The sequence below is a fragment of the Vanacampus margaritifer genome, chromosome 2 (genome assembly GCF_051991255.1).
Source record: "Vanacampus margaritifer isolate UIUO_Vmar chromosome 2, RoL_Vmar_1.0, whole genome shotgun sequence".
NCBI lineage: Eukaryota > Metazoa > Chordata > Actinopteri > Syngnathiformes > Syngnathidae > Vanacampus > Vanacampus margaritifer.
This window is the reverse complement of record NC_135433.1, coordinates 44833608-44846080: the sequence shown is the minus strand read 5'-3', so window position 1 is coordinate 44846080 and position 12473 is coordinate 44833608. Positions and strand designations below refer to the sequence as shown.

The window sequence follows — 12473 nt, the reverse complement described above, 5'->3', positions numbered from 1 at the left end:
CAGCATAAATTTTTAGGTTGTCCAAATAAAAAGGATGTGCCGTGTCATATATAATCCACCACCATTATAAATCTCTCCTCGTCAATGTTCTCTGCGGTGAATTAAGCGTTAAGCATTGTGACGTTTTGCTGACATGATTGCGAAATATGATCTGGCGGGTATTTTATTCTGAAAAGTAACCAGAATTTTTTTTTTTTGAAACGGCCTCAGTTTTCCTGTCCCGCTTGATGTGTTCTGTGCTAGTTTGCCATTTGACGGATGCGTCGTCCGGCAAAAATAGGTCTATCCGTGTCCGACGCAGCTGGTCCGCAGCGCACACACAGCCGGTGTAATTTGAACAAGCTAATAGAATGGAAGCGACTCTGCTGCGCCGGCGGAGCGGAAACGCAACGCACACGCATACGGTATAATCCCGGGGTTAGAAATTGTGCCCAACTACAAGTTAAGAAGGAACACATTCATCAATCTTCCTAAGCGTAATCCATATTAAAGTTGCTCTCAGGATGAATTTTAGCATAGCAATCAACATTTTATCCCTTCTCATTAGCCTTTTAAAATATTACCCAGCACAAGAGCAAGATGCACAATACTTATCTAATCATGTGTTCGCATTTCATCAATTCTCATTTGAAATAATACCCGACCACTAAAAAGAAAAGTTGAAACAAAGCCATCAGGTACAATTTCTGAGGGAGTGAAAGCGTGTGTGCCTGTCATTTTGAAGAGTAACAAGTAAAAATACTCACGTTTGAGGATATTCCTCTGCTCCAGCTCCTCTGCTGTCGGCCTCTGACTCAAGCGCCTAGTGAGAAATACACCAGTTATCCACGGTCAGCACATTATTTGACATCTTTGGTGTTTTGAACGTAGTGCAAGTAGTACATTTTGAGTGTAAATGTTACCATCAGACATAAATACAGAATTTCTGAAGACAATGGCAGTCCTTAAAAGTCTTCAATAAGCTATTTCTCATCCAAATATCCTCAAAATTTGAAATTTATAATCAGTTATATTGCAGTAACTAAGATAACCAAAACAATTGCTGGAGATTCTTAACTATCAGGGCCCTGCTGCTTTAGAGCAGTCGACAGGCACTGGATCGACTGTCGCCAACCTCATTAAAAATACCAGCCATCTGGATGCGCCAGCCCGGTAACTAAAAGTGTATTCTAGGCATGGCCGCATCAGGGAAAAAACAGCTGCAGTTATCTCAAACCCTTCAGATGTGTCAGGGAAAGAAGAGGAAGTGTGACTCCAAGCGTACGTCCAAATCAACAAAAGAATAGCTTCATCGGAAGCAAACGTGAAACAGATTTTGAGCACTTTTGTAATATTAAGTCAAGATGTGGCATGCTGATAGACACTTACGCGCAAAGGATTGAATTGCCAATATGTCTCCCCCCGCCCCCCCATCCTCGTTTCGGATCAGACTACAGTGATCCAATCCACCAAACAAGTGTCAAAAGCACAATAAGCTATTGTGAAGATTTGGCACAATTCACATTTTTAATTGTTTTGCTTATTGTACAAATCTGTAATCTGAAATAAACAGGCTTTCCGCATGTATGCTACCAAATACACCTCTCCTAAATGCTTTATTACAGGTACAATTTTGATATGATTCACAAAGGGGTTCTCGGTTTCCGCCATTTCCGACATGCAGCATTACGAGGTCAAGATTGATTAGTTTGTGCAGCAGTGTACTATCACGACAGAAGATGCCATGGGTTGTTTTAAATCTATGGTCTTAAAGTGATTGTTTTATTTAGTGCCATCTAGTGGTTAACTAATAGAATGCAAAAATTTTGAAGCACACACATTACGGAGAGACAGCGACAACACTTCGCCAATGCTACCACCAATGCCTACCAATTATTATTTGGAGTGAGCGAGCAAGCCCGGCCAGCAGGAGCAGTAAGCAAGCAAGAACTATCTGGAACGGCTAACAAGAACGACGAGCGAGAAAAGCTAGCTAAAACTAGCGAGAGCAAAGCAGAGGGAGACAAGCTGCAGGAGCCCAAATCACGGGTATCAGTGACAACCACCTACAAGCGCCAGTTGTGGAACGCAAGCGGGAGGCCGCCCATTGGGTCCGACACGAGCTGCAACTACGCTCGCGAAGTTCTTCTCCTTCGGGTATCCGTAACAGAAAGATGGCGGTCTTAACAAAATGGGACCCTTTCTTTGCCAGGATGTGCCGTAGTCTGTCACTAAACTACGATAATGTACTGAAGTCATATTTACAGTAAATATTTGTATAAAAGACACTTAAGGAAACAGTGTGTATTATGTAACGCTATCTAGTGGTGAACCAATAACACATTTATGTTTAAAACCCACTTAATTGCAACAATATGCTGTCAGATCAACATACAAAAAAAAAAAAAATCATTTTAGGTCTAGTAATTGCTGATTATATTACATAGGTTGTGCAGTGCCTTACAGGAGGCTGACGTCATCGCAGAGGTGCCAAATCCAGGTCCAGAAAGTAAAACCCTGCCACAGAGTTTGGCAACAGGTGCTAGCTAGCAGGTAAACGAGCACCATGGGAGCTAGCTATTTTATTCTAGACATTCTATTTTTCTCAGTTAATGAAACTTTATCTTATTGGGCATGTGAGAGGATTGACATGGATGCAGTTCACTTAAAAAAAATTCTGTCAGCCATGCATGCCTGAAGTTTAGCCACAAGAGGGTGCCTTGGTGACTGGGTATCAGCCACTAACGCGAGTACCCTATACATTAAAGAACCTGGTCTGTACTCGCCTATTCCTAGAATAATGCTAGCTAATGCTAATAAAAACATATATTTATCTAAATAACAAGAGTTGTACAGTTTTCCATGTAGTCTGGTACTACACCAAGGTGCTCGCTAGCTAGCTAGCTCCCTTGAAGGTAAACGAGCACCATGGGAGCTAGCTAGCTCCCTAGCTAGCACCAAGGGCTAAAGCCAAACTGTGGCAACTTTATGGAGCTGTTTTTGCCACCTCTGGTTCTGTCTGAAAGGGACAAGGGAAGGAATCCTGGCTCTATGCCAATTGACAGTACCAGGCATGCAGTGTGCAAGCAGTTACTTAAACTTCCTTGGTGGATGTTAACCACTGCGGCAAATTTGGATTTCTTTCAGGGGTGGGGGGTGGGATGGGGCGGGGGAGTAAAGAAAAAAAGGTAAGGCTTCCCAATCTGCTCCTGCTGTCTCGAAACCGGTCTCCAAAAGTAAAGGACGTTGCGTTCTAATGATGAATAATTCTGCTTAACCTGGCAATAAAGAGATGACCTTCCAGGACACAATGCTGTGAAAGTAGCGGAAAGAGAGAGGGAGAGATTTTTTGGGAAACGTGACAAGAAAGCAGGCAGGCCTTCTGGGAACATGCATCGTGTTCCAATCACAGAGGGGAAGGCTGACTCGTGTGCCAGCATTTGCGGATGATAACATTCCCTTCCTCGCTTGCAAACCATATTCCCGACTTCTCCCAGCGTTGTAAATTGCTGGTGTCGAAGTGGCTTTACGTGGAGCGGCGATGTGGAGGAGTCGCAGAGATGCCATGTGGTGATTCAGTGTGATGTACTGGAGAGAAGACGAGCGAAGGGAGGGAAGAAAAAAAAAAAAACGAGGTGGTGACGTGTTGCCAAAATTAGGTCAGCACCATTTTAAGAGCCTCATTTCGGCGAGATAAAGAATTTATCCTTGTTGAATGGAAGGGTATAAAGAAGTGGGGTGAGAGAAAAGGCTCATATTTCCATCAGCTTTATCGCGGCTATGTTGGAGAAGAAATTAAAGTATCGTCAGCTCAAATTAAGACAGAAAGCTCAATTTGGCAAATGGGAAGAGTGAGTGCTGTTTCCAAAATCTTGCTGTTGTTAACCTATAAACATGCTGGGATGTGCATTCACGATCCATATAAAGCTACTATAAAGCCTGACATGATACAATATGATTCGTTACATTTCACCACTTCTTGCTGACACTCTCGTCTGTACCTCAGGTAACAGCACAGATAATCGGCCTATATGTGAGCACTTTATGTTCTTAATTGAGTGTCTCTAAACAAAAATTCTGACTGATTATAAAAATGATCAAGTTTCAGTTTTAATTAATTTGCCAGTTTTTCTTAACTATATATAATAAGCCTGATCTGCACGCTACCTTACCTGGTGAGTTTGGTGCCAATCTGCTGCCTGGACTCCAACCGTTCTTCGTCCGTCTGCATTGGCAGAATGTTCTTCTCCTCCAGCTCCCTCTTGGACGGACGGTTGCTCAGCTTGATAGCCAGTGAGTCTTTGCGGAGCACCTTCTGAGCCAGCGTGCCTGAAATTCAACATTGCCAGGCCTCGGGTGTGAATATAAATCTAGGAGTTGCCACCAAAAGTAGCCTAGGAGGGGAAAAGCTTACTACTACAGCACTAAATAATGGATGTGTAAATAACATGAGGGGCACCAGAATGTTTTAAATATTTCACGAAAGCTCCCAAATTGCTGAAGTGTTCTAGAATCTCCATAAGACGCACAAGGTCTTGTTGTAAAACTGTCTTCAGTTTCATTACCATGTTATCGCAAAAGGTAGACGCCACAACGGTGTTTTTTTTTTTAACAATCTCTCAGTCTCACACATACAAAGATACGCCTCTCACACTGAAAATGCACACTCGCATACATTTCTCACGTCACAAAAATCTCTCAATCTTTCACACACTCTCACACCTCATTGTCTCTGCCTCACACACCTACAAACACAAACACTTTCTCCATTATTTGCCTAATATCTTGATGATCTCAATAGATTAGAGTTTTGCATCAGGAAAGGAACATAGTCAAACTCACAACCTAACACATTGAAATGTGATGTTGGATTTTTGTCATCGTAACCTTAATAAAAAAAAATATTTAAAAAAGGCTGCACTCAGGTGAAAAACAGCACGTACGACAAATACACAAGAGGCTCTGCACACTTGAACAGTTATTGCCAAGAAGAGCAGAAACATTTGTGTTTGTGGGCGATGCACTTGTGTCAGACAAATTTTGGTTTTCCACATTGAAGGTCAAACCACAAATGCATTCTGGGAGACTACAGGTGACGCTAGAAGTCCTGACAGCCTGGATTAGTCAAGCAACTGTGCCAAAGCTACATATTCTACTCTGAAATAGCTGGTAATCCACGGCTATACCATTTAAACATGTATATATTATATACGTGACATTTAGCTCTGTATTTTACAAGTACAATAATTCAAACAAAAAGCAATAGGCCTACACATCAGGAACATGTAAGGTAGCCTTATCAAGGTAGCTGATGAAGCATGCTAGCACGTGGATGTTAACTCATTCGCTGCCATTAACGGCTATAGACGTCAAAAAATTAATTTTAACTATTTCTATTAGTTTAACATTTTTTCCCCACTTTTGTTAACAGGAGTATGAAAACCTAGAAAAAAATTGGCGCCCCTAATTCTCTAATAATCTTTTTTTTTTTAAGAAAAACAGAAAAGATTTTTACAAATGTTTAAAACAATAATCAAAATTACTTTTTTTTTTAAATGAAGAAAAGATTAATAAAAATTAGAGGCATCAGGCGATTAAATGTTTTTGTAATTAATCGCATGACTTCACTAGTTAACTCAAGATTATTCACAAATTCTAAATGTACAATAATTTTTTTCTAGGTTTTCATACTCTGGCTAACAAAAGTGGAAAAATACCGAATAGAAAAAAACTAAAAACTAATAGAAATAGTTCCAATTAATTTTTGACGTCTATAACCGTCAATGGCAGTGAATAAGTTAATAGACCCAAAGTTATTAGCATAACATTAGCATTTTAGTTCAACAACAGCACACCAATATTTTTAAGATAGTACAAGCACAGTATGTTGAAGTGTGCCGGTTGAATTTTTGAGTTTGACATTGCTGACAGCCGCGTAGCTTAATGTAGAGCCTGCATTTATCTGGGTTAGTTAAGGGATTTGTAAACAGAACAACAACAACAACAATCCCTTAAAGTTCTTTTGAAGGTGTCCCAAGGACATTGTTGACCATATTTACTAGTGATGTACCGAATATACGCCCACCGAAAATCTTCAGCCGAAAATGGCAAAAATGTGCATTTTCGGCATTCGGACGAAATAAAATTCAAGCCGAAGAATATGGCTGAAAGGGGATGTTGTGGTGACGCAAGCAAAAACCAAAAAAAGCTGCAAGCAAGTGTCTGTTTGAATTAAACACCAAACACGGGAGTGAGTGTCCGCCTTGCTCGCTGGCGTTTCTGAGTACCGGCAGCTTCATTGTGCACACAAAAAAGAGAGCGCTGCCGAGTACTGCTCTACAGGTGAGCCACTCTTTCTCCTGCAGCACCTTTCTTTTTTTCTTTGAAGAGAGCCCCTCGAGCGCTTACACTTTTTCACTTGCATTCTGGTGGCCGTGCTAAATACGTTAGCACTATTGCTATCAACAGTTTTATACAAGTAAACACATACCACCATCTCCGGTTGACTACAGATCTGTACAGGACGCCGTGTGTGACTTTGCAGGCCGTTCCCAAAGCCGATTGGCTGGTGCGAAGAAATTTCTTTATTTTTAAACGTTGGTTAAAATGTGAATGTGCCGATTTTAAGTGCGCCCCACTGTGTCCCGCTCCAAATAGCCTACAAATGCGTTACCCGCACCGCACGCATCCGTGCCCCCCGGTGCTAAGTACTGTACATTGACTATAGTGCAATTGCACCGCCAGAAAATGCTCAGTTGCTCACCCCGTGTTTGGTGTTTAATATACCAACATTTCGTATTTCAATTTATATTGTGCTAAATAGGCCTAAAAAAATCATTATAATATTATATTTTTAATTAATTATAATAAATGCAATGATAATAAAAAAAATCGGTTTCGGTTTTCGGCCAAGCATTTCTCATTTTCGGTTTCGGCCCAAAAAATTCATTTCCGTGCATCCCTTATATTTACTTTTTAAGAGCAAAAGTATTTCTAAGTTAAGTAAAAGGTAACATTAAATTCAATGAAGCCATCAGCCAAGTGTCATTCCTCTGTTTTATGCTGCGCTGTGCCTGTGACTGGCCAATTTGCGTTTATTTTAGTGTTTGTTTTCAATCAAAGGCCCAATTGTCCCGTGTCTTCAAAAGATTGTGCTGAGCGATTGTCCTGTTATGCGGCGTGTGTTAACGATTTTTTGTCCCCAATCTCCTCGGAAACTGCCAGAGCCGACAAACTTAAATGTTAAACCGCTCCAATATTTATGATGGTAAATCCTCAGGTATGTGGTCAATAACAAGTCGGGGCATTCTGCAGACTCCAAGATGTTAATGGGAAAGGGACAATAGCCAATCAGAAAGCAACTTAGTGTCAGAAATAGAGGATAAATCGAGGATAAACTGAGTTGAGTTACACTGGGTGTCTGTATAACGTGTCTCCCAAGCCATTCATCACAGTAAATATGAGAACCGTTTACAATCGCTACCTTGAGACTAGACAAGCTAACAGTTAGCCTAGCTACTACTATTTATTTTTCAACCACTTCCACTGTGTATTTCCCAGCAGTCAGCATACTTTGTGTCAACTGCTGCTCCTCATAGCTCAGTCTTAATATGACGACTGACATCTAGTTTGGGGAGAAAGCTCTCAATTGTCATTGGAGACATGGTGACATCTGTGGTGTGCTGCCTTGGACATCTAGTACAACAAACACCATAGAGCACTAAGGCCATATTTTTCATTTTTACCCCTTTTTCTTTCTTCCTATTCTTGATTTTCTTTTTTTACTTAAATTTATATTTTAAACTTGTAGTGTGTTTTCTTTACGTTTATATGTTCAATAAAAAACATAAACCATATGTGTGAGGTAAAACACATTTAAAAACCGAACCGCTGTGGGTACACGCACGGGCCAATTCTCAACTCACTTGTAAATATGTCGTCGTCTTCATCATCGTCGTCGTCATCAACGTCATCCTCGTCCTTGTACATGCTAGGCAGATCCTCGTAGTCGGACTCGCTAGGCATGTTCTCCTTGTCGTCTTCATAGTCGATGATCACCGACGGCACTTCTCTTCTGTCCTGAGGAGCGCACTGACTGCTGACGTGCAACAAAGAGCTAGGAGCGAAGGCAAAGGGAGACGCAAGTGAAGGAAATGCTTTTTTTCACAATTTGAAACGATTATATATATAAAAATATAGAAAATATATATATAGAAGAAAAAAAAACATACATACAGTATATACACACATATATATATATATATATATATATATATATATATATATATATATATATATATATATATATATATATATATATACACACACACATATATATATACACACATATATATATATATATATATATACACACACACATATATATATACACACATATATACACATTACACATATATATACATACACATATATATACATACACATACATATATAGAGAGAGAAGGAAAAAAAACACACATATATATATAAATAAACATATATATATATATATAAATAAACATATATATATATATATATATATATATATATATATATATATATATATATATATACGCATATATAAATAAACATATATATATATATATATATAGAGAGAGAGATAGATAGAGAAAAAAATATATATAGAGAGAGAAAAAATATATATACATATAGAGAAAAAAAAATATATATATACATATATACCCATTCCATTCCTATCAATTTCCTATGATGATTACGTAACCACATCCAGCTTTCAGACTAACTAAATGCAGTGTCATGACCATTTACATCCTTACATCCCCGCCCAAATGGCTTTTGGCAACAACAAGACGGCAGCGTGGGAGCTTATGTAAGATCCAATCAGATATCCTGTGTCTTTTCTACAAACAGGAAGATAGTAAGGAGCTCTTCTAAAGGAACAGCTGATCGCGTTATGTCAGGCCGACTTGCTGCCGGGGACGCCTACACTACTGCGCACAGTCGTGCCCACACAAGCAAACGCTCAGTTCAAATAAATTAGGCCATGTTGCACTGTGTTCCGTTGTGGTGTTGATTTTGAATCCGTGCGACCTTGTTAAGGTATGTTTGATATTAGCAGGCAACCTGACATTCACACACACAAGCTAATGCCTAATAAACAGCATGGGCGTTGCTAATAAAAGTGTTTATGCTCTGATTAGAGACAATTCAAGGGGTAAAGAAGCAACCTTACAAAATTTACACTGCATGGTAAATGCATAGAAATAAATATCTTCAGATTGGAACGAGGCCAGGTCAACCCAGGCCAATAAACACTAGGTTAACACTTAATATTTGGATAGTTTATGTACCAGTTTATCAGAGTGAGAAGCAGATTTATTGGCTAAGTGACAAGTATGTAAAAACAAACAAGGAATTTGCCTCTGCAGTCGCAAACTGTCAGATAAACACGAAAGATAATGAGGGAAACAGAAGGTGAAGCCTGGTGGTTCGCTAGTTAGCGCCCCGAGTTTCTTAGCTGGAAATGTGGGTTCTTTTACGTGATCAGTCATTGTACATGGTCAGATTGGATATGCAGCTATCACTTGAACTGTAAATGCAAATAGATTTTTAAAAATTGGACATAGAAATGTATAAAACATTTTGTATACAAAATATTAGGGATGTTTGATAAATATCACCTTTTTTTTTTAGACGATACGATACTCAAATCTTCAGTACTCGCCGATACCATTAGTACTTACGATACATAAAAGTTCCAAAAAAATCAATGACAGATAAAATAAAATAAAAAATACATACATATCCCAACTACAGCAAATTTCCTTAAAATTGAATTAAATTAATGGCAAATATATTTTTTCAATGTGCTCATAAAACTAATCTTGCATAGAGCACACAATAAAAGGAATTAAAAAATAAATAAATCGCTAAATAAGACGAAACAAATAATACAGTGGCCAGAAAAAAAGTCCCAATCAAAATATGTGGTCGTACAAAGAATTTAATTTGATACAATAGGGCTTCAAGTAATTTAGTAAGATCTACCATGTTAAGAATTCCTCAAGCTGTTTAGTGTGATGCTTCATTATATCTTGTTTTGAAATCTATGTTTTTAATTTGGAAGGCTGCTTCTGTATTTCCATTTTCTGTTTCACGTTCACTCGCCCATCCCTACAAAGTATAAATGGCCACTTGGATTTGCAGTGTAAATCCAGCCGAGTATGAGCAGCTAACCTACAAATTGAACCTCACCACAAGACGCATCGGAATGAATGCCAAACGCTGATCCATAATCCCGCCCTGTTTCACTATCGGCTTTAATGACCCCGACCGACGTCTGGTGGCGACTTACCTCTCAAACCTCTGCATGGACAGCGCCAGCGTTTTGTTGAGCTCCTCGATGATGCGGCTGGGCGCGTGCAAGCTGCCGTACTGCAGTTGCAGAGGGTGGCCGTGGTTCTGGTGGAAAGCGGACAGTGCGGCCAGCTGCGAGGGTAGCAGCGACCCGTGGTGGCCCGGCATCACCTGGGTGGCGCCGCACTTTTGGGACAGAGCGCTGAGGGGGTTGGGGGACGGGGACGTGATGCAGTCCAGTCCCCCCGGAGGCACGCAAATCATGACTTTCTTAGGCGGGAGGGGCGGCGAGTGCTTTGCCCCGGGCATGCAGGGCAATTTCATTGGCTGGCAAGAATCTAGAGAGGAAGACAGAAGTTGAAATTAGGACTTTCAGGTACATGCATTTTGTTCCGACAAACAAACAAAGCTCGTGGAGCTCAGACGCACGCTGACGGAATTAGGTCAGCTTAATGTCACTTTGTGCAGACTGACAGATTGACAATGATGGCCATGGCTGACCACAGGAGAATTGAATGGAAGTACTACAACACTTAGAATGTGGCTCTAAACTCCAGGAGTATTTCGAGAGCCATTTTGAGGTTCCAGATGGTGCGGAATGAACTATTTTGCACAAGGAAAGAAGCTTGGTGTTTTCATAAATGTATTGACATGACAAGCCTTTTCCGGATCTCCAGAGAAAATTAATCAAATTCACATCTGGGCTCTGACTGGTTACTGCCCATACTTGCTGGTTTTCATTCCACTGTTTTGGATTTGTTTAAGGGCAGCCAACCCCCCAAAATATTTTCGACAATATGTTCTATTTAGCCCCACTAAAATATGGTACTCTGGTTAATATTGAGTTAAGCAGCAAAATCCAGCAGACGGCCATTTTGCCACTAGCTGTCGACTGAAGATGACATCACTGTTGCTCCGGTTTCAAGTAATAACCAATCACAGGGCAGCTTCAGAAAACAGGTGAGCTGTGACTGGTTGTTGACTGAGCCCTGAGCTACAGTGATGTCATGTTCAGTCGACAGCAAGTGGCAAAATGGCCGTCCTGTGAGATGGATAAAAGCGGCTGGATTTTGCTTCATAACTCATATTCCAAGAATGTAATATTAATCAGAATGTCATATTTAGACTAGTGAGATCACATAAAACATATTACCGTCAATAAATGTTTAAGGTCGACTTCCACTTTAAGTAGCAAAATCCAGCAGTTTTTATCAATATCCGAAGGCGGCCATTTTGTCACTTGCTGTCAACTGAAGATGACATCACAGTTGCTTAGGGCTCAGACAACGACCAATCACAGTTCACCTGTTTTCTGAACCTGAGCTGTGATTGGTTATTACCAGTGATAAATTCATTGCCGAATTTTTTTTTTCAAGTAATAACCAATCACAGGGCAGCTTCAGAAAACAGGTGAGCTGTGATTGGTTGACTGAGCCCTGAGCAACAGTGATGTCATCTTCAGTCGACAGCAAGTGGCAAAATGGCCGCCCCTTGAGATGGATAAAAATGGCTGGATTTTGCTGCATAAGTCATATTCCACAATTTTAACATTAATGAATGTCATGATTAGACTAGTGAGGTCACATATAACATATTATTGTCAAGAAATGCTTAAGGTTGATTACTTTTAAGTGTTTATTAAATAGAATTAATTACTGCATTAGTGAAGGTTTACAATTGGACATTAATTTTACTTGAACTCCAGTCTCACTTTAAATGAATTCAAACAACTTCCCAAAATGGTACAAATAACAAATATACTAGCTGACCTGTGCTATGGTTTGGGATGCGAGCAAAAGGCTTGGGCGGGAGAGCTGGCGGCTGCTTGTGGTAGAGCGGCGGCTTAGCGGGGTTGTCCTGAAGGTCGCCTGGGTATGTGACAGACTTCTTGGGGCCGAGAAGTATGGACGACTTGACGGGGGGCTCCTGAGTGCAGACGCCGCCGTCCATCGAGGATCGAAAGTCACCCGTTGCTGAGCAGAAGGGGAGGAAACAATTTACTTGGAAAAATAGAAAGAAGCAAGAATCTTTTGAGCACAATTTGACAGTAGCATTTTTTGTCAATCTTTCAAGAATGTACATGAACATCCCCACATGGACCAAAACAACATTCAGCAGTCGCACAGCTTTCTTTCTTCCAGTTTTATTGTTATTGC

The 12473-nt window shown here is 40.2% G+C and overlaps 1 protein-coding gene across 4 annotated transcripts in view; it reads right to left on the bottom strand.

Annotated features, from left to right (window-relative positions):
• LOC144043041 (phosphatase and actin regulator 1-like) overlaps window positions 1–12473 on the bottom strand; it is a 61646-nt gene that overhangs the window by 12813 nt on the left and 36360 nt on the right. For 3 of the 4 annotated variants that reach the window (XM_077556247.1, XM_077556248.1, XM_077556246.1), the window contains exons 4-8: window positions 12087–12290; window positions 10316–10655; window positions 7905–8095; window positions 4152–4308; window positions 747–802 (exon numbers count right to left, since the gene is read on the bottom strand). In XM_077556247.1, the coding sequence (XP_077412373.1) occupies window positions 747–802; window positions 4152–4308; window positions 7905–8095; window positions 10316–10655; window positions 12087–12290 (948 nt within the window). The other variant, XM_077556249.1, reaches the window with a different exon arrangement.